General features: G+C 44.6%; 2 protein-coding genes across 5 annotated transcripts in view; one reads left to right on the top strand and one right to left on the bottom strand.

Moving 5' to 3' along the window:
• Positions 1-27192, bottom strand: part of Spg7 (SPG7 matrix AAA peptidase subunit, paraplegin) — a 57554-nt gene that overhangs the window by 18914 nt on the left and 11448 nt on the right. Inside the window, exons 1-9 of one of the 4 annotated variants that reach the window (XM_042277821.2) lie at positions 20912-21132; positions 17384-17486; positions 13770-13859; positions 7901-8142; positions 5309-5448; positions 4316-4418; positions 2442-2567; positions 1857-2019; positions 1207-1380 (exon numbers count right to left, since the gene is read on the bottom strand). In XM_042277821.2, the coding sequence (XP_042133755.2) occupies positions 1207-1380; positions 1857-2019; positions 2442-2567; positions 4316-4418; positions 5309-5448; positions 7901-8142; positions 13770-13859; positions 17384-17486; positions 20912-21094 (1324 nt within the window). In that variant the 5' untranslated portion in view covers positions 21095-21132. Of the gene's footprint in view, positions 1-1206; positions 1381-1856; positions 2020-2441; positions 2568-4315; positions 4419-5308; positions 5449-7900; positions 8143-13769; positions 13860-14579; positions 14637-17383; positions 17487-20911; positions 21133-27192 lie in introns of those variants that run through there. The other 3 variants (XM_042277822.2, XM_042277824.2, XM_076572276.1) reach the window with 3 other exon arrangements.
• The window catches only part of Ankrd11 (ankyrin repeat domain containing 11), a 205201-nt gene continuing 199203 nt past the window's right edge, over positions 21195-27192 (top strand). Inside the window, exon 1 of the mRNA XM_076572267.1 lies at positions 21195-21337. The gene's annotated coding sequence lies outside the window, so the exon portion shown is untranslated. The remainder of the gene's footprint in view (positions 21338-27192) is intronic.

Raw genomic sequence — 27192 nt, 5'->3', positions numbered from 1 at the left:
GAGCCACATACTAGTAATCCCAGCCCTTGGGGAGGCTGAGGCAGGAGGATCAGGGATTTGAGGCCAGCCCTAGGGTCACATATTGAAATCTTGTCTCAAACACAAAAACCAAAGGGCTGAAAAGTTGGTTCAGAGCAAGAGAACTTGATGCTCTTCCAGAGGGCCTGAGTTCAGTACCAGCATCCATGTCAGCAGCTCACAAGCTCCCTAACTCCAGCCCCAGGACAGCCAACACCTCCTGACTTCCTAGTGCTTATGCATATTCATAAAATAAATGAAAAAAAAACATGCCAGGTGCACAACTTTAATCCCAGCGTTTAGGAGGCAGAGGTAAGTGAATCCCTGTGAGTTTGAGGTTAGACTGGTCTGCATAGCAAGTTCTAGGCCAGCTAGGGTTATATAGTGAGACTGTCTCAAAGCAAAAATTTCCCTGGGGAGGAAGCTAGTGGTCGGTCAGTGCTCGCCTAACATGTGTGAAGCCCTGGATTTACTCCCCAGTATAAAAAAGAAAAGTTGAATTTCCCTTATATTTACTTATTTTACCTATATGAATGTTTTGTGTGCAAGTATGTTGTGCCTGATGTGTGCCTGATGCCTGCAGGTTAGAAGGGCATTGGGTGCCAGAGAACTGCAATTATAGATGGTTGACAACCACCATGTGGATGCTGGAAACCAAACTCAGGTCCTCTGTAAGAGCAACAAGTACTCTTAACCACTGAGCCCTCTCTCCAGCTCCAAAAGAGGAGTTAGTTTTCTTTTCTTTCTTCCTTTTTTTTTTTTTTTAATGTGCATTGGTGTTTTGCCATGGGTGTCGGGTCCCCTGGAACTGGAATTACAGTTTTGAGCTGCCATGTGGGTACTGGGAATTGAACCTGGGTCCTCTGGAAGAGCAGTCAGTGCTCTTAACTATGGAGCCATCTCTCCAGCCCCCTAAACAGAGTTTCTTATAGGCAGCAAATGGATAGACAATTCTTAAACTGACTTGCTGTTAGACGTCAACATCTAGAATATTCTCTGCATAATGTTCTCACTAGAGGAGGAGTTGACAGCAATATAAAACAGTGGCAATACCCCTATCAGTGATAAAGACCCTATCAGCTAAAACAAAAAATGTGACCAGATTCATCCACTCTGAAAGCCATCGCTCTGATAGGATCAGAGTCTTCTCCTGGTGTACAGTGTATGGTGGGGCATGCTGGCACTGACCGTCCATCTCAACCAGGAGCTGGTTAAGGGTCTGTTCTTCCTCTGTGTTGGAGAAGCCGGACATGGAGGTGGACCGCTTCTTTCCCACAGCATCGATCTCATCAATGTACACTATGCAAGGGGCCCGGGCTCGGGCTTCCTTGAAGAGGCTTCGCACACGGGCAGCTCCCAGGCCTGAAGGGACACAGAATGTCAAAATATAGGCAGATAAAGGAAATCAAATCCTATTTTGGGTCACAGCCAGGCAAAATCTTCCACCAGAGATACCTGTATCTAACAGGCCACTCTGCGGATGGACCAGAAGTGCCATGTAGTCATCCGGGCCTCCCAAGCCACAGATCCAAGCGGAATCAAAGCACATAACTACCGAGTGGGTGTGGACCAGAGCTTTTGGTTTTTTTGAGAGAGAGTTTCTCTGTGTAGCCCTGGGTATCCTGGAACTCACTCTGTAGACCAGGCTGCCTGCCTCTGTCTTTGAGTGCTGGGACTAACATGTGCCACCTCTGCCTGGCTTGGACCAAAGCTTATTTTAACTTGGGTTGTGTTTGTCCTTCTCTGTTCCACTCAGCTCCCCATGTTAAGAGGGTTATGTGGAAAGCCACCCCAGCACTAGGCCAATGAAGCCGCCCATACTTCCAGCCCACACCTACCTCCAATGACTTCCACAAACTCCGGGCCAGCCATTGCTAAAAAGGGCACCTGAGCCTCAGTGGCTACTGCTTTGGCCAACAATGTCTTCCCACAACCAGGGGGTCCCAGCAACAGGGCACCCTTTGGAACCTTGGCACCAAGCTGAAGGAAACGCTCTGGGCTCTAGGCAGGAATAGACATGTGACACTAAGTACTCAGCATTTCACAGAGAATGTTTAAGGGACTCATATGAAGAGTAACTTATGATACTCATGAAGCAGCTATAGTTTCAGTGGGTCCAGAAAAAGCAAAAAGCTTCATAGGGTTACAGCTCTAAAAGAAAAGATGGTCTAGTTGAAGTGGACTGTTAATTACACTCTTCTCTTTTGATGGCCGACTGTATACTGGGGATTGCAGTTGGTTTACCAGGTACAGACACATCTTACCGTATCTATGAGATGAGACTGCCACCCTTAACATATAACACCTAACCCATGGAACAAACCCCAGTCTCCAAGTGTCTGCTCACCCCAGCCTTCTTTCTTGGAGAAAAGACATTTCACCACCTACTCACATCTCTCATGGCCTTAACACATGCCTCTCACCTTCAGATAATCCACAAACTCTCGGACTTCTAGTTTGGCTTCATGCATTCCTGCCACATCTTGGAAGCTGACTCCTTTCCCTGTCTTCCCATCCACGATGGTAAAACGTGCCATTTTAAGCTGATTCTGTGCAGAAAGAGTCAGGGCAGAAAACTGTGCATCCTTAGCAAAATAGGGAAGCAGTAGCTGCTAGCTGCCTGACCTAACACAAATCTGTATCTCCATCCTTGGTGGAGCTGCTTCCCCTCACAGCCCAGGAGGACCAGCTTATCAGCCTACTCCCTCCGTTACAATGAGATCACAGACCACTTCAAACACACCAGGGGAACCTTTGGTTTGTATTGTTTAGGAAGAAAGTAATCTTAACAGTTTACCTTTAAAAAATAGAACTGGAGAGATGTTCCAGTGGTTAGGAGCACTTGTTGTTTTTACAGAGGTACAATTACTAACACCCACATAGAGACAGCCTTCTATAACTTGAGTTCCAGGAGATTCAATACTCTCTTCTGACCTCTGTATGCCCTGCATGCACGGAGTGCACACACATGCAGGCAAAACACTCATATACATAAAATAAAATAAATTTTAAAAGGATAAGCCAGGCAGTGGTGGTGCACACCTTTAATCCCAGCACTAGGGAGGCAGAGGCAGGTGGATCTCTGAGTTTAAGGCCAACCTGGTCTACAGAGCCAGTTCCAGGACAGCCTGGGCTACACAGAGAAACCCTGTCTAAAAAAAAAAAAAAAAAAAAAAAAACCAAAACAAAACAAAAAAACAAAAAAACACTCTTTTTTTGGGCATGGTGACTCATACCTTTAATCCTAGCTTTTAAGGCAGAGGCAGATAGAACTCTGTAAGCTCCATGTTAGCCTGGTCTACATAGGGTGCCAGGCCAACCAGGGCTGCAGAGTGAGATTCTGTCTCAGAAAAAAGAAAAGGAGAAAAAAAAGAAGGAAAGGAAGGAAGGAAGGAAGGAAGGAAGGAAGGAAGGAAGGAAGGAAGAAAGAAAGAAAGAGAGAGAGAGAGAAAGAGAGAAACAAAGAGAGAAACAAAGAGAGAAACAAAGAAAAAGACAACCATGAACCTCTCCTCAGGGTAAGGAGCATAGCTCAATGGTAGAGAGCTCGCATCCCAGCATGTACAAGGCTCTAGGGTCAATCACCAACAGCACATCAGAAGAAGCTAAAGTCTTCTTTAGCTACGGAGACAGAAAGATGCTTGTATTCTCAGTGGAGACAGAGTGACACTCCGGGGGGTAGAAAAGGAGCTGCCTACATCCCCAGCCTAAGCCTGAGGGATGGAGAAGCCACAGGAGGGAAAGTACACTTCCTAAGGTATACCCCAAGAGCAGAAGGGAGTTTTCCTATGTTATGGCTGTTCTTTAAGGTACTTTTTTTTTTTTTTTTTTTTTTTTTTTTTGAGACAGGGTTTCTCTGTGTAGCTTTGCGCCTTTCCTGGGACTCACTTGGTAGCCCAGGCTGGCCTCGAACTCACAGAGATCCGCCTGGCTCTGCCTCCCGAGTGCTGGGATTAAAGGCGTGCGCCACCACCGCCCAGCTCTTTAAGGTACTTTTAATGTTTCTCTATTAGCCAATGAGAGAGAAAAAGAAGAGCACCACTCCCAGATGATATGGGACTTTGCAATAAAAAAGGACCACACAGAACACAGTTCCCTAGACATAGTGGGCTCGGTGGCCCCATGTCAGGAAACAGGCTTTCAGCAACACTGGTTATCCCACACTCTGCACGCAGCCAAGCAGGTGAGACAGGCTGTTGATCACAGCCACTGTCAACAGCTCATTTTCCACGAGGACTTTTCTATAGGCTATGGAGAAGCATTCAAGATCTTACAGACATCCAGCAGTACAACTTACGAAAGCACTGAATCCGCCTTCCCTTCCTGTCATCCCAGTCAGTCGGAAAACATACCACAGGATGGCCAAGCCTACTGCTGTCATCCCCAGGGCGTAGAGGGCACTGGGTAAGAAGAAAGGCAGTTATGCAGGTGCAAGTCATTTTCAAGGCAACTGATGAACAAACCTTAGAAGCTGGGAACTCTAAAACTGAGGCTAAGGCAGAAAGCAGACAGTTGTGCACACATGTTCTCCTGTTAGCAAACTTCCTCTGCCACACAGGTTTTAAGTGCTTAGACTGAATGAACAAAGGCTTACCTGCCCTGCTACGTGACAATGTCCAACAAAAGCAGGTTCTTCTATGGCTAACATGTTATATTTTGTCATTTTCAATTAGTAAACAAACAAAAAGACTTAACAAAATTAAACTCTGTGATTAGGCTCTCTATGTGAGAAGGAAGAAGACCACCCATGACCTGCCCCATACTTCCCTTCACTTGACAATGAAACCAGATCAGCCTCAAGGTGGGAGGTTTCAGCATCTGGGCTGTGCAGATTACAAGTCATTTTCAAAGGAGTACTTGTTGATACTGGCTTCCTGCATCTCAGGTTACAACCTCACAGTAAATGTCTCTTTAGACACTGGCTTCCATCACTAGCAATACTGGCCTATGGGCTCCATGGCCCTCACAATATACCCAACAGTGAGTGCTAAGATGCCTCTGAAAGAATTTCTACTTATTATGACCCCTTCTGTTCCTTCTGTTCCATTTTCCTTTATGGAAAGCAGCAACCTTGGTGTGTTTAACTCAGGACTGCCTACCACAGACAGCTAAAGAGAGTGAAAGCTCTAGGGATTTGCACTTCCACATCTGCAGCCTCTGTCCTCTGACATTCATGGAACCTTCCCACAGGGACCCAGCAAAGTCAGCTCAAGATGTGTTGTCTGTTCAGTGTGTCTCACATTACAAAGCCAAGCTGGATTAGATCAAGTCCACAGGACAATTAACATACTTTCCAAAGAATCCTGTCCGCTTGTAGGAAACAGGAATCCTGTCCTTGCTCTCGATGTTCAGCTCATCTTCAGCTGCTCGAAGCTTCTCTTCAAATTTGTCAATATTTGCAACCTGCATCCGGTACATCAAGGCCAGCCGCTGAGAGCAAAATGTAGAGTGGGGAGAGAGAGAGAGAGAGAGAGAGAGAGAGAGAGAGAGAGAGAGAGAGAGAGAGAGAGAGAGAGAGAGAGAGAAAGGTCAGCACACAGAGCTGGCACACTGTATGACATCAGGGCTCCAAAGAGGATACTTTGTAAAAAAGCACTTTCATGCCTAAAAAGTTGTAGTTTTCTCAAGTCCAACCTAGAATGACAACCTCAGGAGTTACTTCTGATGGAAATGCTTTGTACTTAGTAAAACTTGACCCTGACACGTGGGACTCACCACAGGGACAGGCACCTGCAGGAAGTCACAGTTATCCTCATGGCCAGTCTGGGACACCAGTTTCAGGTTTAATTATTTTTGCTTTTGTTTTGTGAGACAGTGATCTTGTTGTATAACTCAGGTTGGCCTTGAATGCAAATTTCTCCTGAATGAACCATCTTGCCCAGTTTTCATGTTGCTTTTGTCACATATTACCAGGTTAAATTACTGGGAGCTCAAATTCTAATACATTCCTGGATTTAACTTGAGCCAATGATGGATGATGGATGGCCCAGCCCTACAGTTTCAGAGAAGTCTTCAACAATGTGTCATGGCTCGCTGTATATTGGTGGGGTTGTATATTTAAGGAGGCAATTAAATATTTTAACCACCATTTACATTTCCTCCTTCTGTGCATTAGATAAAGCACCCATAAGTTACACTTTCAGGATTACCTTTACTGATCCTAGATGTCTGCTCAGGGCTTCCCCAATACGTCAAGCCATTCTAATACCCAAAGAGCTTCACCAACCTGCCTAAGGGGAAAGTCTGAAATGACCCTCTTTACTAAGCCAGACTCAAGAGCAAAGTGTCTTATTTCAGAAGCCAGTTCAAACCCTACATTCTCCATAGTGTCTGGGACCTTCGGTATCTGCCTCATCCAGGTGCTGTGCAAAGTCAGAGTGCTCTGCGCACCTTCGCTGAGGCAGGCGGGTGTTTCGGACAGGTGCTTATGTTATGCCTTCATTGTGGTTAGACGGATTGAGCTTTTGCTGTTTGACGTGTGTATTGATCCCATGGCCCCAGTTCTTACAAATTATCAGAACAGAGATGATCTAATAGAACTTGCTGGACCAGATGACACTCACGCCACCCACATCCATGTAAGAGGAATCTCAAGGTGTCCTTGTGGGTGCAGAACAGGTCTGTTGAAAGAAAATATACTACACTGGAAGAAAAGGCTCATTCTAGTCAGTAGAGCCTACAAATAGAGACTGTGCCTACAGTTTGGTGTGGTCACTTGGAACAGGGGCGATCAGCCAGGTGGCCTACCACAGTTACACTCTCCTGCCACCCAATTTTAAATAAAACGTGAGAAGGAAATAAAAGAAAAATTCTGGGTTGGTTATGGGCTGAGTGTGGTAGCACACACCTTTAATATCAGAACTTGGGAGGCAGAGACAGGCAGATCTCTAGGAGTTTGAGGTGAGCCTGGTCTACATAGTAAGGCCCAGACCAGCAAGGGCTACATAGACTCTGTCTTAAAAAAAATCAGAGTCCTAAATAATCCTATAATCAAGTAGTTTTAATGCTCACATAGAAAAAAAGTATATTCTAGAAATATCTTTGCCTGAATGCTTTCAGGACTCAGTAATGGTCTATGACACTGGGGGAGAAATAAGAGAGACACTCTAAGGACTGAAGCAGAGCAGGATGGGACTCATCTTCATACTGGTTGTCCTCTGAGGCCAGTCTCCACAGCTTCAACTGTGAGTACTCTCACCTGGGGTGGGACGTCCCTCATCTCTGACACTGATCTCCCGCCTGATCTAAACCCGCACCCCCTCCCCATGGTGTGTACTCTTCCAGGGCTCCCAAGCTGGGATCTTGGTGTGAGCACAATCCCTCACTGTCCTCTCTGAGTTTCAGCCCTTCACTAACTTGCATTTATTTTATATCCCTCAAAGGGCAGACCGGTCTGTGGTGTCAGCAGGCCTCTGACTAACAGCCCATCATCTACTTCTGCACCCATCTCTGCCAACCACCCACTTAAGAGCTATGGTGCAAACTGTTTACTGTAACTCCTTACCACCTTAGCTCTCCCAGTTCTTCGTGACACGAGACAAAGCCCCGGCCTTCTGACTTCACAGCCAGTCCTGCACATACCCAGAATGGCTCAGCACAACATCTAGGCTGCAGATGGTCTCATCTCCTTATCCTCTCATCCCAGGGAGATACTGTCTAGACTCCATTGTCACTTATTTTCACCTCTTCCACTAACATGCCATCAGAGCTGTCTTTCCTGTCAAGAGCTCCTCTGACTACCTTCTTTAAGCTCCACCTTAGCAAGCACTGTTCAAACCCTGCAGCAAGCCCTACTCTGTACATATCCTGTTAAAGACACCAAGGCTGATTGAAAAGGGTATATTCCCAACTTTCCCAGTCCAATGCCTTCACCCCGACTCACAGGCCGCCCAAACACCACGGCTCCAGGATGCAGATAGACTTCCACCACATCACTTTCAGGTACCACCTGCACACGCTGCACCTCGCCTTTAGCCAGCATCTCATTGACAAAGTCAGTCCAGGAAATACTGCCCCCACTGGTACTGAGGGAGTTCAGCAGGCTCATTACAACAGCAATGATGAACAAGGTGCGCAGCCTCTCACGATACATCTGGTCTTCCCGCTCTTTCCGTCTCCTCTCCTCTGAACAGAACACAGGGAGAATCAGGCACATCAAGAATAAGCCCAGTCACATTCTCACATGAACAGGGTCTCACTTCTCTCTCTCTCCTTAGGAATACTCAGCAAAGGAGGGACAGGATCTGTGTCCTAATGAATCCCAAGTTTCTGCCTGTTTTTCAAGCGTTATCCTAGGCCTGGCATGGTGGTATACACCTTTTATTTATTTATTTATTTATTTATTTATTTATTTATTTATTTATTTATTTATTTATTTATGATTTGTTTATTATGTATGCAGTGTTAATGATTTATTCATTTATTATGTATGCAGTGTTCTGCCTGAATGTTAGAAGAGGGCACCAGATCTCATTATAGATGGTTGTGAGCCACCATGTGGTTGCTGGGAATTGAACTCAGGACCTTTGGAAGAGCAGTCAGTGCTCTTAACCTCAGAGCCATCTCTCTAGCCCCTTATTTATTTTTTATTCATCTATTTATTTTATATCCTGGCTGCAGCCTCATCCCCATTCTCCTCTCCCAATCCCTCCTCCCACCCCCACAATCCACTCCTCTTCCGTCTCCATCCAGGAGAGGGCAGGTCTCCCATGAGTACAAATAAAACATGGCAAGCTGGGGCGGTGGTGGCGCATGCCTTTAATCCCAGCACTTGGGAGGCAGAGCCAGGTGGATCTCTGTGAGTTCGAGGCCAGCCTGGTCTACAGAGTGAGTTCCAGGAAAGGCACCAAAACTACACAGAGAAACCCTGTCTTGGAAAAACAAACAAACAAACAAAAAAACAAAAACAACCAACCCAAAAACAAAACCATGGCATATCAAGTTGCAGTAAGACTAAGCACCTCCCCTGTGTCCCAGCACTTGGGAGGCAGAGGGAGGAGGATCTCTGTGAGTTCAAGGGCATCCTGGTCTACACAGAGAGTCCCAGGAAAGCCAAGACTACAAAGAGAGACTGTTTCAACACTACTACCACCCTCCATCCCTACCCCTGAGAAAGAGAAGAGATGATACACTTGACAAATGCTATCCATATACTGTCTGCAGTCACTGAGACTTTATTCACTAAAGTCACTTCAGGGGAAGTCATAGTTCCCACTGTGAATGGCATGCAACAACTTTTAAAGTCAAAAGCCATCCAAGGAACACCATGCTGTTGCTTCATACAGGAGACTATCCACTACAAGTCCAGAAAGAAACACAGGCACTGAAATGCATGCTGTGAACTAAATATAACCAACATAACACCTGTAGCATATATAAGCTATCAGGCATAGCAGGTACCTGCTCCCACCTGCCCCAAAAGATAACATCTTCTTCATTCATGGAAGAGCCGAATCTCCCTCTACCCAAACTTTTTCTTCAAATGTAATATTTCAAAATAAGTTGATGCTAAGTGTAGTGGTGCAGGCCTTTAATCCCAGCACTTGGGAGGCAGAGGCAGAAGGATCCAAAGCCCTCTGCTCTCTATTAGAGTCTGCATAAACATAGTATGTATGTATGTACATACACATAGTATGTATAATACCAGCACTTGGGAGGAAGAGACAAGTGGACTTCTGTGTGTTCCAGCACAACCAGGGCTATATAATGAGACCTTGTCTCTAAAAAAAGAAACAAAATCCCCAAATCATAATCACAAATGTTCACGAGCACACGAGCACATACACACATATGTACACATAATAACAACAACAAAACTGAAATACAGGGCTAGAGAGATGGCTCAGTGGTTGAAACTACTGGCTACTCTTCCGGAGGACTCAGCACCCAATGGCAGCTCACAACTATCTGTAACTCCAGTTCCAGTACCACATCTTCTTTTGGCACTGCATGCATACGGTACACTGACATACACAGTAATTAAAACAAAATAAATAATGGTAATACATGCCTGTAATGCTAGTAATTGGGAGGTAGTGGCAGGAAAATCAAGAGTTCAAAGTCATCCTGAGTTACACAGTGAGTTTAAGGCCAGCCTGGGATACAGGACACTCTGTCTTAAAAATACCAAAATAGTACACATTTTTATCCCAGTTCTCTGGAGTACTAATGCAGGGGGTTCTCTGAAAGTCTGAGGTCAGCCTGGTCTACATGGTAAGTTCCAGATCAATCATAAATACATAGTGAAACCATGTCTTAAAATAATAATAATAAAATAGATAAAATAAAAAAAGTAAACCAAAGCTGGGCATGGTTGCATATACCTGCTAGTCCAGCACTTAGGAGGTAGAAATAGGGGGCTCAGACATTCAAGGTCAGCTTCCGCTACACAGTGAGTTCAAAAACTGCCTAGGACTGGCTGGAAAGATAGCCCAGCTGTTAAGAGGACTGACTGCTCTTCTAGAGGACCTGGGTTCAATTCCTAGCACCCACTGACAACACACAGCTGTCTAAAACTCCAGCCCCAGGGCACTAAGCACACATGTGGTGCACAGACACATATTAAGACAAAACATCCATATACAAACACAGCCTGAACATATACAACCCTGGTCTTGTGTTAGGGGTAGGGGTGGGACAAGCATGATGTTGTATACCTGTAATAACTGTAATCCCAGCACTTGGGAGCCTGGGGCAAGAAAGTTGAATGTTCAAGTCCAGCCTGGGCTACAAAATTGAGACCATTCCTCTCTCAATTTCAAAAAGTCAAAAATTAATAAATATAATTCATATACTAGGCCTTAAGACTATCATATTGTCCCTCATTTCTATTCCCATGATCCCATCACAAGAGACAGTGAACCCCGGCCCTGGGAGTGACTAGAAACTGGCATTTCATGCCCAGTGCTCAACTCCTTCCTCAAGGACTCTCCCAAACTACCCAATCTTGCCTGTCCCTCATTGATCTGTGCCATGTTTATTTGTGATCTCAAAACTTCCGATTGTTCTTTTTAATTATGTGTATGTCTGTGGGTTTGTACCTCTGAGTACAGTGTCTGCAGAGCCAAAAAGGGTAACAGATCCCCTGGAACTAGAATTTCAGGAGTTTGGGCTGGGAATTGAACTCATATCCTCTGCAATAGCAGTACAACTCTTTAACCACTGAGCCATACCTCCAGGCCCCTAAAGACTGCTTCCTACACATTTCTTGCACATCTTTGGGCTTAATAACGTACCGGCTCAGAAAGTTCACAGCCGAGTTATTTTTCTGCCTGAGTATCTGATGTCACACTGTCTCCAAAGTGCTTAAGGCATGAACCTCCATCAAAGCTATCGCATGGTATATCCACCAGTCAGCAGCACAGCAGACTAATAGTAAGCTTTGTTGCCAAAATTCTTCAGGGGCAGGGCGGGGGCGGGGCGGGGACGACGATTGTCAATTGCTAAATAGGTCACTGGTTCAGGCATGTAAAGACAAAATGCTGTTATTGAATTTCAAGGGAAGAGTCACCAGGTTTTCAGGCTCAGAAACCCTTCCTGCTATGAGCACCATGTAGATAGTTCTATATCCATACCATTCATTCTGACTACTGATAACCTGTAGAGAAACCTGGAAGGTAAGGACAAGCCTCACCTTGCAGAAACAATGGAGGCATCCTCCTTAGGAGACTACTGAAAATTTTTGAAATGTATTTACTGTGTGCACATGCACAACTATGTGAATTCATATGCACCTCATGCATGCAGGAGCCCATGGAGACCAGAAGAGGCTATCAGAGCTCCCAGAACTAGAATACAACATAGATGGTTGTGTGCTATCATGTGAGTGCTGGGAAATGACCAGGGTCCTCTGCAAGAGCAGGAAGTAACCACTGGGCCATCCTTCCAACTCCTGCCTGAAAATTTCATCAAAGGTTTATTTTCTAGCCAGGTGGTGGTGGCACATGCCTTTAATCCCAGCATTCAGGAGGCAGATCTCTGTGAATACAAGGCCAACCTCCCTACAGAATCAGTTCCAGGACAGCCAGGGAGGTTACAAAGAGAAACCCTTACACAGAGAAACCCGTCCTATAAATAAATAAATAAAAATAAATAAATAGATGGATGGATGGATGGATAGACAAGACAGACAGACAGACAGACAGATAAATAAAATTTAAAGAGCCAGGCATGAAGACTTATACTTATAATCCCAATACTTGAGAGTCTGAGGCAATGGCCAGCCAAGGCTACAGAGGAAGACCCTGCCTCAAAACAAAAATGAACAAACAAGCAAAACAACAACAACAACAAAACCAAAGCCAGGAGCAGAGGCATACATTTATAAACCCAGCACTTGGGAAGTTGAGGCAGGAGGATCAGCTCAAGGAAGCCTCAGCTACACAGTGAGTTCTAGGCCAGCCTGGGCTACATGATACTTTATGTGAAAAAAAGGTGGAGGAAGAAAGAAGCCTTTTTCACTTCAAGATGTGAAATGTTCACCTGTATGTTCTAATTCTTTTTGCTTAAAAACAAACAAACAAAAAACTAGGTATACGGTTTGAGTGTGTAGTGTGCATGTATTCATATGTGTGAGCACATGTGAAGGTAGGTTCACATGTGCATGTGGAGGCCAGAAGTTGACATCACGTGACTTCCTTGGTTGTTCTCCATCTTATACACTAAGACAAGGTCTTTTACTTGAACCAGAGCTTGGTGATTCAACCAGTCTAGCCGGTCAGCTTACACCAGGGATTCCCTATCTCTGCTCCCCAGTGGTGAGATTTACAGACAGACAGGCTGCCAGACAGACAGGCGGCTGACTGCTCAGCATTCACATAGGTGCTGTGGATCCAAACTCTCACACTTGCATGACAGTGCTCTACTCACTGACCCATCTCCCAGACCCTGTTTTCACTTTAGATTGAAGAACCTAGGCAAGCATGATGGTGCATGCCTATAATACCAGCATTCACTCTGAAGAGAGGCAGGAGTATCAGTACGAGCTTAGAGCCAGCCTGGTCCAAGTGAGACTGTCTCAAACAAACAAATAAGTAAGTAAATAAATAAACTCAATCCATTTAGAATTTGCTCTGTTTTGAGAACAGAATTAAATGAGACAACATACAAAAATACTTAGTACAATGCTAAGCACATACTAACTATCTCTAATGGGTAGACAACTTCCAACATTATTGGCTCCAAAAAGCTTACAGAAAAACAAAACAAAAAAGCAGCTTCTAGCTAAGAAACTTAAGAAACTCCAGAAATTCAGTTCAAACGTTCATCTTCTACATGCTTTACATTCCTAATTCCAGCAGGGTGAAACCTAAGATATGAGGGTTCTTAGTTTCCCCAAGTGTGGCTGTGAACCGGAACAGGGCAATGTTAGCTTGTAAAGGGTGGCGATCCTGCGGCTGCAAACCTGGCCCACTCATTTGCCTTCTCCTCACTCATCTGCTAGCTGGCTGCACACACTCAGGAACAGTGGAAACCCTGACTAGTGTGCACAGGGCTGGGCTCACCACAGTCTCTACTCCCAGGACTTAGGATTTACCCTTTCTGTGCAGACACAGAAGCTCTGTCTGCCTCCAGACGTTCCTGAGTGTGACAGAGGGACACAGGTGTCCACAGAGGCATCTCTGAGAGAAGCAAGGACTCAGCAAGCACAGAGGGCAGTTCACACAGGGACAGGCAATCAACTCTGCCTTTCTTAACAAGAGGAGAGACCACAAGGAGGCACAAGAGGGACAGGTACTTCAGAACATCAGTACCTTCATCATCTTCAGGAGCCTTGCCTTTGGGTTTATCATTGTCTTTGTTCTTCTGCTTCCTCTGTGAGGTATTAAAATAGTAAGTACCACCTACAATAAACAAGAAAAGGATTAGGTTTGTAGCTACAAGAGACATCCAAGAAAGCAGTATGCCCACAAATAATCACATCAGAACAGAAACTACCTGGAACCTATGCCTGAGAATTGCTGCATCAGGTATGACAGCATTTCCGTCTATGTATACCACTACAGCATCTACTTGTGATAGAATGATGAACTATTAATGTATAAAGACAAATTTTTGCTATCTAAACTGGATAGCTAGTGGCTGGAACATACTTCTCTTGCAAGAGGACCTCAAGTTTGGCAGTTCATAGACACCTGTAACTCCAGCACTAGAGAATCTAACACCAATACCCTCTTCTGGCCTCTGTGCGCATCTGGATTCATGCACACACACATCCACTGAAAATTTTTTTTTTTCATTTTTAAAAAAGTAAAATGAGATTGGAGAGATGGCTCAGCAATTAAGAGCACTTGTTGCTCTTGCAGAAGACCTGGGTTCAGTTCTCAGAACCCACATAAGGTGTTCACAACCATCCATAATTTCAGTTTCAGGGGATCCAACACCTACTTCTGACTGCTCAGGCAGCAGGCATAACTGTGGTACACACAGAAACATTCAGGCAAAATACTCACACACATGAAATAAAGAAATCTAAACAATATTTTTAAATAAAGCAGCAAAATGGCTAGTAGGTACAGTAGCTCATCACTGGACTACTAGCACTCAGAAGACAAAAGGATCACCTTGAATTCAGTGCCACCAGGTTACAAGATGTTGTATACAAGCCTGAGCTACATGAGTCTATCTACAAAAGAAAACAAAAACAAGAAATATTTTTTTAAATTGGCTAATGTGACAGAATACAGAATTAGAGGATATAGCTCAGTGGCAGAATACATGCTGGGTTTAATCCCAAAATTCACCCCCTCAAAAAAAAAAAAAAAATGGTGTTACAGACATAATTTTGAAAATGACACTAGCTTAACCGAGAACAATTTAAATCTGCTTTAAATGAACTTAAACAGATGAATGACTCAAACTGTTTGGCACCTGTGGTCACAGCAGCAACTCAGTTGCCAACCCCAGGGACAGGCTGGCATAAGGCTGCACAGAAAAGCACAGGAAAGGTTTGGCCTTGCCCAAAGTCTCAACAGATGGGAGTAAAAAATCATCATGACACCAAGTCTTTAAAAAAAAAATGTATATGTATATCTCCATCCAGGTGTGGGGGCACACATCTTTAGCACTCAGGAGGTAGAGGCAGGCAAATCTCTGAGTTTGAGGCCAGCCTGATTTACAAAGCAAGTTCTAGGACAGCCAGGGATGTACAGAGAAACCCTATTTCAAAATAAACAAACAAACAAATAAGTAAGTAAATAAATAAGCAAAAAAAATTAATTAAAAAAAAGGCCTGGCGGTGGTGATGCACGCCTTTAATCCCAGTACTTGGGAGGCAGAGGCAGGTGAATCTCTGAGTTTGAGGCCAGCCTGGTCTACTAAGAGAATTCCAGGACAACCAGCACTGTTTGTTACACAGAGAAACCTTGTCTCAAAAATTTTTTTTAAAACTTAATTTTTTTTTTTTTATCTATATGAGTGTTTTGCCTACCTGTTTGTATGTCTATCACGTGCATGCCTGAGGAAACTAGGTGCCATAGCCTATGGAACTCAGAATACAGAGTTACAGATGTTGTGAGCTGCCTGATGTGGATGTTGGGAACTGAATTCAAGTTCTCTGGAAGAATGTTTTTAACCTGAGACACAGATCAGGCCCCAAGTCTTTCTTCATAAAAACATTAACAGACAAAAAAGCAAAACTATATTTAGAACTCAACACTGGGTTTTTGGATGTCTGGGGTATATTCCTGCTTATCTCAGAGTCACTGAACAGAGGAGGGAATTCAGATGAAGCTCAGGGCAGAGGAGCCCAGTGGTAACACAGACTGTGTCCTTCAAATCAGGACCCAAGCACTCCATCGTTCCGCATTCCAACTAGGCAAAAGAGGAGTGAAATTATGGCACCAACCCTGAATGTCCTCTGAGTTAAAGCAGAGACACTGTAGAATTTTAACCCCAGCACTTGAGAGGCAAAGGCAGGATCTGAGTTCGAGACCAAGTTGTTTTACAAAGTGAGTTCCAGGACAGCCAGGGCTACAACAGAAAAACCCTGTCTCAAAAAACAAACAAAAAACAAAAAATGACAGTGACAATGAAATACAACTTCAACTTCATGCTTTATTTTTTAAGATTTTTTTTTTTTTAATTTTATGTGTGTGGATGTTTTGCCTGCGTGTACATCTGTGCACCACTTGTGCTGTGGTAGTGAAGGCCAGAAAGGATTAGATCCTCCAGAATAGGCATTACAGAAAGCTTAGCTGCCAAGTGGGTTCTGGAACCAAACTCTGAAAAAGTAGCCAATGTTCTTAACTGCTGAACCATCTTTCCAGTCCCTACCACTTACATTTTTAAAACGAGGGCTATGGTTTGGGATTTAGCTCAGTGGCCCTGGGTTCGGTCCTCAGCTCCGGGGGGGGGGGGGGGGGGGGGGGGGACACCTCCTCTCTCTCTCTCTCTCTCTCTCTCTCTCACACACACACACACACACACACACACACACACACACACACACACACACACAGAGCTGCTAAACAAAACACTAATATAAGGAAAAATAAGTCTAGGCCTGGTAGCGCATACCTGTAATCCCAACATTTGGAAGGTAAAGACAGGAGGATTATGAGTTCAAGGCCTACAAATGAGTACCTTGTCTCAACAATACAAAAACAGACACAAAAAAACCTAAACCAAACCAACCCAAAACCAGGTGAGTAGTGGTATATTCCTATATTCTACCACTGGGAAGGTAAAGGCAGGATGATCAAGAAGTATTCAGACTCCCTATCTATAAACATCATTTTAGATTATCCAAAGACTAATAGGCTCGCAACAGAAAGAACCAAAGTTTGGAATGAAAATATAGCTTAGTTGGTGGAGTACTTGTCTACCATGCACAAAGTTCTGAGTCCAATCCCTATCATCATATAAAATTAGACAAAGTGGCACATACCTGTAATCTCAGCACTAAAGAGGTCAGAAGATCATAGTTTTTATGGTGGCTGTTCTTAGTCTTCTGGTCAAAGTCAAACTAGCAACATTCTCCTAATGGTCGCTTGTCACTTGCCAAGGAAACTACATTTGATCACAGTGTATGTATATAGACGGAATGGCAGATTTTGCTGCACACCTGGGTCATTAGAATAGCCTTTGGCTCCTAGGCTACTCTACTGAACGCCACATGCTCTCACTACAGTAAGTACGGTGTTTTCAGGCAACTTGAACTCTTTCTTTCTTTCTTTTTTTTTTTTTTTTTTTTTTTTTTTTTGGAGACAGGGTTTCTAGTGCTGGCTGGTCTTGAACTGGTAGCCCCCTATTTCAGTGCTGGGATTACAAGCATACTAGACCATGCTCCTCTTCCATTATACTCTTATAGGACGACAGTAAAATCTGTGTCCATCACTATGGGAACATGCAATGCAAAGATACACACCTGAAAGCTGCCACAGTCTGATTGAATTTGGAACTATATGTTGTTTCAGTAACAATCCGCTAATACCTCCAAAGCTAGGGATCAGTATTCGAAATAGCAAGTTCTGTAAAAAAGAAAAAGACTGAGGTAACACTAAGACCACACACCAAAACAACACAGGGCTAGGGATATGGAACAGTTGGTAGAGTCCTCGCCTAGCATGCAGGAAGCCATGGGTTTGATCCCCAGTACCCCATACAACTAGATATAGTGGTAGATGCCTATAACCCTAGCACTGTGACGAAGAGTTTAGCCTTAAACTCAGTGATCCTTCTGCACCAGCCTCCCAAGCACTGGGATTACAGACATGTGCCACCAACCCAGAGCTTGTTTTGTTTTTGGTTTTGTTGTTTATAACTGCCTTATGTAGTTCAGGCTGGCCCCGAATTTACTATGTAGCTGAGGATGGCTTTGAAATCCTCACCTTCCATCTCTACCCCCTAAATATAGCATTATAGGTGTGTTCCACAATTGGCTCAGTCTTTTATGTTCATTTCCCCCCCACAAGTTGGGGGTCTTACATGTAGCCCTTGCTGGCCTAGCATGGAACTCCATATGTAGATCAAGCTGGCCTTGACCTCACAGAGATCTATCTGCTTCTGCTCATGAGTGCTGTGATAAAAGGTGTATACTACCATGACCCATCAACCTTTAAATATTAAGATCAACAATCCAATTTAACATTTTTCTGATTCATAGTATAGTGAAGGCTAAGAATTGGAACCTTGTTACCAAGGGGAAGGCTATCTCTATCTTCTTGTAGCAATATTCCCACCAACATCAAATGGGGTCATACTGTGAATATATTGTGAAGTCCACTCATTTCTTCACTATCATGGAGAAGGCTGGGGCCCATTTGACAGGTGAAGCCAAAAGGTCAACATCTTTGCCCCTGGTGATGGTTGTGAACTAAAACTCACTCAAGGGCTGGAGAGATGGCTCAGAGGTTAAGAGCACTGCTTGCTCTTCCAAAGGTCCTGAGTTCAATTCCCAGCAACCACATGGTGGCTCACAATCATCTGTAATGAGATCTGGTGCCCTCTTCTGGCCTGCAGGGACACGTGCAGACAAAACACTGTATCCATATCCATAATAAATAAATAAATTTTAAAACAAACAAAAACAACAACAACAATTAAAAAAAACCTCACTCAAGAGCATCAACAAGCCGGGCAGTGGTGGCACATGCCTTTAATCTCAGCACTCGGGAGGCAGAGCCAAGTGGATCTCTGAGTTTGAGCCCAAGCTGGACTAAAGAGTGAGTTCCAGGACAGCCAGGGCTCCACAGAGAAACTCTGTCTCAAAAAACCAAAAATCCAAAAACAAACAAACAAACAAACAAACAAACAAACAAAAAAAAAACCCAACCAAACAAACGAACAACAACAACAAAAAAACCAACCAAACAAAAAAGAGCATCAACAATGCCTCCTGTACCACCAACTGCTTAGACCTGATGGCCAGGGCCATCTCTGTCAACTTCGATGTCCCGAACAACTCATAACCACAATCTATGCCATCACCACTACATGGCCTCTCTGGGAAACCAGCATGATGGCAATGGAGGTGCCCAGAACATCATCACCTTTGCATCCACTGGCACTGTCAAGACTGTGGGTGAGGTCATCCCAGAGCTACACAGCGAGGAAGCTTACTGGCAGGGCCTCCTGAATGTCTACCCATTCCCAATGTCTGCCCTGGATCTGACCTGGAGAAAGCTGCTAAACATATTAGCATCAAGAAGGTGGTGAATGCCGGGCAGTGGTGGTGGTGGTGGTGGTGGTGGTGGTGGTGGTGGTGGTGGTGGTGGTGGTGGTGGTGGTGGTGCATGCCTTTAATCCCAGCACTTGGGAGGCAGAGGCAGGCGGATCTCTGTGAGAGTTCGAGGTCAGCTTGGTCTACAGAGAGAGATCCAGGACAGGCACCAAAGCTACACCAAAAAAAAAAAAAAAAAAAAAAAAAAAAAGAAGGTGGTGAAGATGGGCTAGAGAGATGGCTCTGAGGTTAAGAGCACTGGCTGCTCTTCCAGAGGACACAGGTTTAATTCCCAGCACCCACATGATGGCAGGTCATAACTGTCTGTAATTCCAGTTCCAGGGGATCCAACACTTTCATAGACATACATGCAGGCAAAACATGAATGCACATGAAATATAAATAAATTATTTTAAAAAGAAAAAAAAAAAAGGAAGGTGGTGAGCAGGTATCAAAGGGACCACTAAAGGGCATCATGAGCTACACCGAGGAGCCAGTTGTCTTCTGAGACCTTAACAGTGACACCCACTCTTCTACCTTTAATATCGGGGCTATCACTCCACTCTACTACTGTGCCAAGTTCATTTACTGGTACAGTGAATCTGGCTACAGCAACAAGGTGGTGGACCTCATGGTCTACATTGTCTTCAGAAGAGAGAACCCTGGACCACCCATCCCAACAAAATCACACAAGAAAAAGGGAGGCCTTCCAGTGCTGAGGAGTCAGATGCACTATTAACATATTGAGATTCCCCCCCTCCTCAGAGTTTCCATCCTAGACCTGCCTCACAAAAGAGGAGGGGCCTAGGAACTCTATTGTCAATTCCATCAATAAATGTCACTGGATTCAGGCAAAAATCAAACCCAAACAAAAAAGAAACAACAACAAAAGCCAATAACTTTCAACCATAGACTGAGGATCACAAGACTAGTTTCAGTGTCCATCTCACAATCTTCCTGGCCTCAGCCTCCCTGTAAAAGCTGAAATTGCAGGTGTACTTGCTCTGCTTTAAATAAATAAATTCAAGTGCATATTTGTCTGTAATATTTACACTGCCCTGAAATGTAACCACTTGGAAGTTTTAAGATAATATCAAAACCTCATTAGGCTGAGATGAGGGGCCTGAATGAAGCACAGCCTTCCCATTCGGAACTCAAGGAATTCCTCTCAATAACAAACTACACTACTTCTGTAGCCACATGGTTTTCGTTCATGCAAAAAGCTTCCTATTGCTCTAAGCAACAATTATTTTTCCGAAGGCGCTGAAATTCATCCTAATGGAACTGGTCCAGTTGAGCCAATTGTACCACTAACGTCAGACACTGGTGAAATCATCCTGGTAGGGTGGCCCACACCTATAACCCCAGCGCTTCCGAAGGTGCAGGTAAAAGGATCATGAATTCCAGAGCTGCTTTGACTACACATAGGGTTCCAGGCTACATGAAATCCTGCCTCAAAAACAAAAGGGAAAGGAAGGAAAGAAACTGGTCAATAGGACTCGATTGTAAACCGCCAGGGCCCGAGATATAACACATCTCACACATACACACTAGGGCTAGAAGAACCACCAAGGCTCAGCCTCACGCCTCGGGGAGCCCCCTTCAGCCCTCCTCCCGCACCACGCAGCCGGATAGGCCTAGCCGATGCCTTGCCAAAGAGGAAGGTGCAGGCGCACATCCGGTCCGCAGGGACCCGCGACAGCCGCCGCCACCGCTAGGTCCGGAGCGGGTTACCTGCGGCGCTTGGCCTCCAGCCGCAGCGAGGCCAACCGGAGTCCCGCGGACCATGTATGGCCGCCTGCTCCCAGGCCCGGACGAGAGGCCTGGCTCCCTGCCCCGGAGAAGACCCCATAGGCGCCTGGGCCCAGGGTCCGGGTTTTGGCGGAGCGCGCGCAATAGGAGCAACGCGGCCGCCATGATGCCGAGAGCAGCGCCTGCGCAGTGGCGCTCCGGCCGCCCTAACGGTCAGGTTTGGCGGGGGAGGCCTCCTCCAGCGCTTGCGCCGTGGAGAAAGTTGTCTGCTTGCAGCGTCTGCGCTGTCAGAACTTTCTGGTCTCCGCAAGGTTAGCTGCTAAATTTCCAGTGTCAGCAGGGTGCGCAGCGCGAACGCTAGCAGCCGGGAGCCTGCGGGTTCCGGAGGAGACAAGCTACAGTTACCCGGTATTTTCTGTCTGTTTTGTTTCCAGTTCAAGCTGCTGTTTCCAGTGCTTGGCAAGTGAATACAGGATTCGGTTTTCACATCGCCTTTCTTTGGGGGTGTGATTCGGTCCCTGTTGGCCACTTTCTGTCCTTTATTTATTTATTTTTAATACACTATTCACCGTGCTACACACTCTGGCCTCATACTCCAGATCCTCAAGCTCAGCCTCCCGAGTGCTGGCCTGACAAGAGTGAGCCCCTAGATCCAGTTTTTTTCTTAACACCAGAGGTCCTGAAGATGTTCTGGACTGGCTACAGAAAATGATGTGGAGGTCCACGGTGTGTGAGACCACAGTGCAGCAGCTCAGAATAGGAAAACTGCGCTCCCCATCTTAAGGAAGAAGAAGAGGAACTCTTAAAGTCAGAAGTGGACTAATCAAATGCAGAATAGTCGGTCACTGGCCTGGGGAGGGCTAAAAAATAGGCTCAAGCCCATCAAGGGTTAATGGTCATAGAGAAGTGATTGATGTTTTCTTTCATCTCAGGAACCTAAGAACAAATTCAGACTGCATCAGGAAGGGCAGATGAGAAGGAAGACGTTTTTTGAAAGGAAAGTACTAAGCTCTTCCTGGGTCAATCGGAGTGGAACATTTGTTCTATACATCTTTAAGTTAATGTAGATGGGGCTGGAAAGTTAGCTTAGCAGTTAAAGAGCACTGGTTCTTCTTCCAGAGGACTCCAGATCGATTCCCAGCACTCACATGGTGGCACATAACCATTTATAATTCCAGTCCTTGGAGAAACCCTTTTCTGTCCTCACTGAGTACCAGGCACTTGTGTGGTACATAGACATACATGCAGACAAAATACTCATCCGCTTTTAAAAAGAATTTTTAGGGTGATAAATTCATGTAGATAACGATCTTCTCATACTATCTCATTTGTTTTCTCCTGGGCTGACTCACTTCTGGAAGTAATTTCCAACCCTAGTGATTGACCATGGATCTCAGCCAGGCTTATATAAGGCCTAGGCAACACAGAAGTCCATATTGCTACTCACAGGAAATGAGAATGTATTGAAAATGAAACTGGGTGTGTAACCCCAGAGTTTAGGAAGTAGAGGCAGGAGAATCGAGAGTTGGAGAGTTTAATAATTTCATTGGCTATGTTGTGAATCTGAGACCAGCCTGAGCTACCTACTTGAAAACCTGTCTCAAAATAGAGGGGGTAGGGGAGGAGGAGGAAGGGAGGGAAAGAGGGAGGGAAGGAGAAAGAGACATTGGAGAGATTGTTCAGTGTTTAAGAACTATACTGTTTTTGTTTTTTGTTTTTTTCAAAGACCTGAGTTTGGTTCCTATCATCCATGTCAGGCAGCTTACAACCATCTATAACTCCAGCTCCTTGAGGATCTGATGACCTTTTTTGGTCTACACACACACACACACACACACACACACACACACACACACACACACACACACACCCCAAAGAGAGACAGAGACATAATTTTAGAATATTTTTCATAATCTCCCCCAAACATTCTTCCTACCTTTCTCCTTCATTTATTATTAGTCCACTCCCCCGTCTCCCTAAATCCCTTAGCAGCAGGCTAATACGTTTTGTTTCTGCGAACTGTGTTTGTGATCAAATTTAGGGCCTTATTAATTATAGTCACTACCACTGAGGTAATGCCCTTTGTCCCAGGCTTCATACCATTGGGCTTTCAGAGTTCATTCTGCAGAGACAGAGGGGAGGACTTGCTGTTCCACCCATGGACAGCTGTGTTTCTAGGCCTGGTCAGGGTCACTGCTATCCACTCTGTACAGCAGAGGGAGGGCTACGGAGCTGTGAATGTGCCCTAGTCTAGTGCCTGAATGCTAAATTAGTCTAAAAGCAGACTAAATGCACATGCCTCAGAAGTGAATTTACAGTGACCTTTGTTCCATTCTGTATTTTTCTGTACTCTCTAGGTCTATAATATTAACTCATTAAAACAATAATACTTTTTTTTTTTTTGTTTTTTGTTTTTTTTCGAGACAGGGTTTCTCTGTGTTCTTTTGGTACCTGTCCTGGATCTTGCAATGTAGACCAGGCTGGCCTCAAACTCACAGAAATCCGCCTGGCTCTGCCTCCGCCTCCCAAGTGCTGGGAGTAAAGGTGTGCGCCACCACCGCCCAGCTACAGTAATACTTCTTAGTGCTGAATAGTGCCTGGTTCCATCTCAAACACTGAGACTTAATGTTCATAACTCTCTTAAGTAAAAAACAAAACAAAACAAAACAAAAAAAACAAAACAAAAAAAAAACCCAAAAAATTATCTTAGCACTAGCTGGTCTCAAACTCACAAAGATGTTCCTACTTCTGCCTCCTGAGTGCCAGATAAAAGGCTTACACCAGCCTGGGTGGTGGCACACACCTTTACTCCCAGCACTAGGGAGGCAGAGGTGAGTGGATCTCTGTGAGTTTGAGGCCAGTCTGGTCTACAGGGTGAGTTCCAGGACAGCCAAATCCTGGACAGAGAAACCCTATCAAAAAACAAAACAAAACAAAACCCTAAAAAACTTGTCTTAAAAAAAATAAGAAAGAAGCCGGGCGTTGGTGGCGCACGCCTTTAATCCCAGCACTCGGGAGGCAGAGCCAGGCGGATCTCTGTGAGTTCGAGGCCAGCCTGGGCTACCAAGTGAGCTCCAGGAAAGGCGCAAAGCTACACAGAGAAACCCTGTCTCGAAAAACCAAAAAAAAAAAATAATAATAATAAAATAAAAGAAAGAAAAATCATATATATATAGGAGGAAAAAAACAGGAAGTGTGAAATGATTGTGAAAGAAGATTGTTTAAGAACAAGAGAAACAGGAAAAGCAATCGGTAGTAAAAATAAGTGATAGTTTTTAGCCTAGGGGCTACTCTCTACACAACCAATAGAATATTCTCCAACCTTAAGAAGAGCTGCTGATAAGCACTAGCTAGTACAGAGCTGCAGGCTAGTCTACAGGACATTAACTACTTCCCCAGGAGTGAGAAAAAGGGTGTGAAATCACCTGCCACCTTGTAGATTGTACTGCAGAGTGGAATGCAAGCCAGGCAGTCAAACTGACTTATGGACCTCTGTGTCAGTTCTCTCCTAGCTTTTATTGTTGTTCTTGCTCTTAAATTATTTTTTTTTCAAGACAGGGTTTCTCTGTGTAGCTTTGGTGCCTGTCATAAAATTAATTTATGAGTACAGGTATTTTCCCTGTATATATGTCTGTGTACCACATGTATGCCTGGTGCTAACAGAGACCAGAAGAGGGCATTATATGCCCTGGAACTGGAGTTAAGTTGAGAGCTGCCATATAAGTGCTGACAATTGAACCCTGGTCCTCTGAAAGAGCAGCCAGTGCTCATAACGCCTGAGCCATCTCTCCAGCCCTGTCTTCCATCTAGTTTTTGAGACAGGATCTCTCTCTCTCTCTCTCTCTCTCTCTCTCTCTCTCTCTCTCTCTCTCTCTCTCTCTCTCTCTCTCATTTCTCTGTGTAACTAACTTTGGCTGTCCTGGAACTCACTCTGTAGCCCAGGCTGGCCTCGAACTCACAGAGATCCACTTGCCTCTGCCTCCCTAGTGCTGGGATTAAAGGCCTGTGACACCACTGCCCAGTTCCCTTTTTTTTCTTTTTCTTTTGTTTTCTTTTGTTTTCTTTTCTTTTCTTTTTATCTGAGGAAGGATCTCTATGTCCTAGAGTCCTAGAATTGCTAAGTAGACCGGGATATCCTCAAAGAGATCCACCTGTCTCAGTCTCCTGAGTAATGGGATTAAAGTTGTGCACCACTAAACTGTATGGTTGTATTACATTTACATTGGGTGTGTGACACAGTGCCTGTGAAGAGGTCAGAGAACAACCTCTGAGAGTCAGTTCTCTCCTTTCACTACGTGGGCCCCAGGGATCAAACGTAAGTAACCAGCTCTCACCAGCTGAGCCAGCTTCCTGTTCTTCCTGTGCTAAACTTTGTGAAAATGCCAGATGGAGGGCCTGGAGAGATAGCTCAGCAGTTAAGATCACTTTTGCTCTTGCTGAGGACCCATGTTGCTGCCTGGCTTCTGCCTGACTATTGAGTCATAACCACCACCAGAAGATGGTAAAGAAAGCAGCCACTGGAACCTGTCAGCCAACAGCCCTGAGCAAGTTATTAACTTCTAAGCCTCAATTTTCTCATCAGTAAATGGGCATAATAATTATGTGCAAAGCTAGGCTAATGCCAACCTTGGATTTCCCACACAGTAGTTATAAAGATAAAATGCAATAAATGCATGTGAAAGCAACTTGTGAACCAGAAAGCCATTTTTACCAGTAGTTATTACTAAGATGTTGTGAAAAATAAGTGCCTGGGAAAAAGATTATTGACTCTCCTTTTAAAATTATGTTTTATTTATTATTGTGTGTGTGCATCTGTAAGTTTGTGTGTGTGTGTGTGTGTGTGTGTGTGTGTGTGTGTGTGTGTGTGTGTGTAGTTCAGAGAACAACTTTTGGGAGTTGATTCTCTCCTTTCACAGTGTCTCTCCCCACACTTTCCTCTATTCTCAAGCTGCACTTCAGACCAGTCCACCTCCTGTAAGAATGTTGGCTTTAGGGTTGGGGATTTAGCTCAGTGGTGAAGCACTTGCCTAGCAAGCACAAGGCCCTGGGTTTGATCCGCAGCTTAAAAAAAATAAAATAAAAAAGAATGTTGGCTTTAGCTAGGCAGTGGTGGCACATGCCTTTAATCCCAGTACTTGGGAGACAGAGGCAGGTGGATCTCAGTGAGTTCAAGGCCAGACTGGTCTACACAATTGAGTTCCAGGACAGCCAGGATTGTTACACAGGGAAACACTGTCTCAAAACAAACAAACAACAAAAATAAAAAGAATGTTGGCTTTACCATCTCCAAGAGCATTTCCTTCACCTTTATTATTTCTGTGTTTCTTAACTTCTGTTTGCTCATTTGTACTTCCTCATTACCTGCCTGAGCCTGTCAAATCCTGTAGACTAGTTCACTTTGGCATGGCTTCCCTTCACTGTTTTGTTCTCCAGTGTCTGAGAGAAGCAGTGTCACGATGAACTCTTGCTTGAGTCAAGTGTGTCTTAGGGGTCCTTACCCTGACACCAGATACCTCCAGCTCTAGGTCCAAGGAGTATTCACCTGAGGAGAGAGCAAGGTCATCGAGATCTCCACTCTAGACCTTTGTACTACTATCTGCTCTTATTCCAAGTTGACACAAAGGGCTCCTGGACTACGATCCTTCCTCTCACTGATCTTCACTGGGGGCTCAGACAAGCTGCTTTTGATTCCTTTGTTGTCTTATCTGCAAAACAGGCATAACTTTAACCTTCTGGAAACAAAAGATGAACTTTGAGTCTTTTTTTTTTTTGGTTTTCCAATCTAGACTTCTTTAGGCTTGGTGATGTACATCTATAATCCCAATATTTGGGAGGTAGAAGCAGTAAGATGAGGAGTTCAAAATAATATTTGGCTATACAGAGAGTTTAAGGCCAGCCTGGGCTGCATAAGACAAGACCCTGTCTTAAGCAAAACAATAACAACAAAACACCATATGATCTAGGCTTTCTTATTAATATTTAATTAAGTAACCATTTCAAATACAGGCTACCTTGTAGACTTCTACTTTTTGAGACTGGGTCCTCTCTCTTTCTCCCTCCCACCTTCCCTTTCCCCCTCCCCTCCTCCCTCAGTATTCCCATCTGCCCTGGAACTCCCTATTTGGAATAAACTGGCTTGAAACTCCCAGAGATCCTCCTGCCTCTGCTTCTTGAGTGCAGGGATTAAAGGTGTGGACCACCGTGCCTGGTTTTTGTTGTTGTTGTTGTTTTTAAAGCATAGTTGCCTTCTCATTCACCCTGGC

This window comes from Peromyscus maniculatus, chromosome 5 (genome assembly GCF_049852395.1).
Source record: "Peromyscus maniculatus bairdii isolate BWxNUB_F1_BW_parent chromosome 5, HU_Pman_BW_mat_3.1, whole genome shotgun sequence".
In the NCBI taxonomy this organism is placed as follows: domain Eukaryota; kingdom Metazoa; phylum Chordata; class Mammalia; order Rodentia; family Cricetidae; genus Peromyscus; species Peromyscus maniculatus.
The sequence above is the reverse complement of the archived record's forward strand: the minus strand, read 5'-3'. Positions and strand labels throughout refer to the sequence as shown.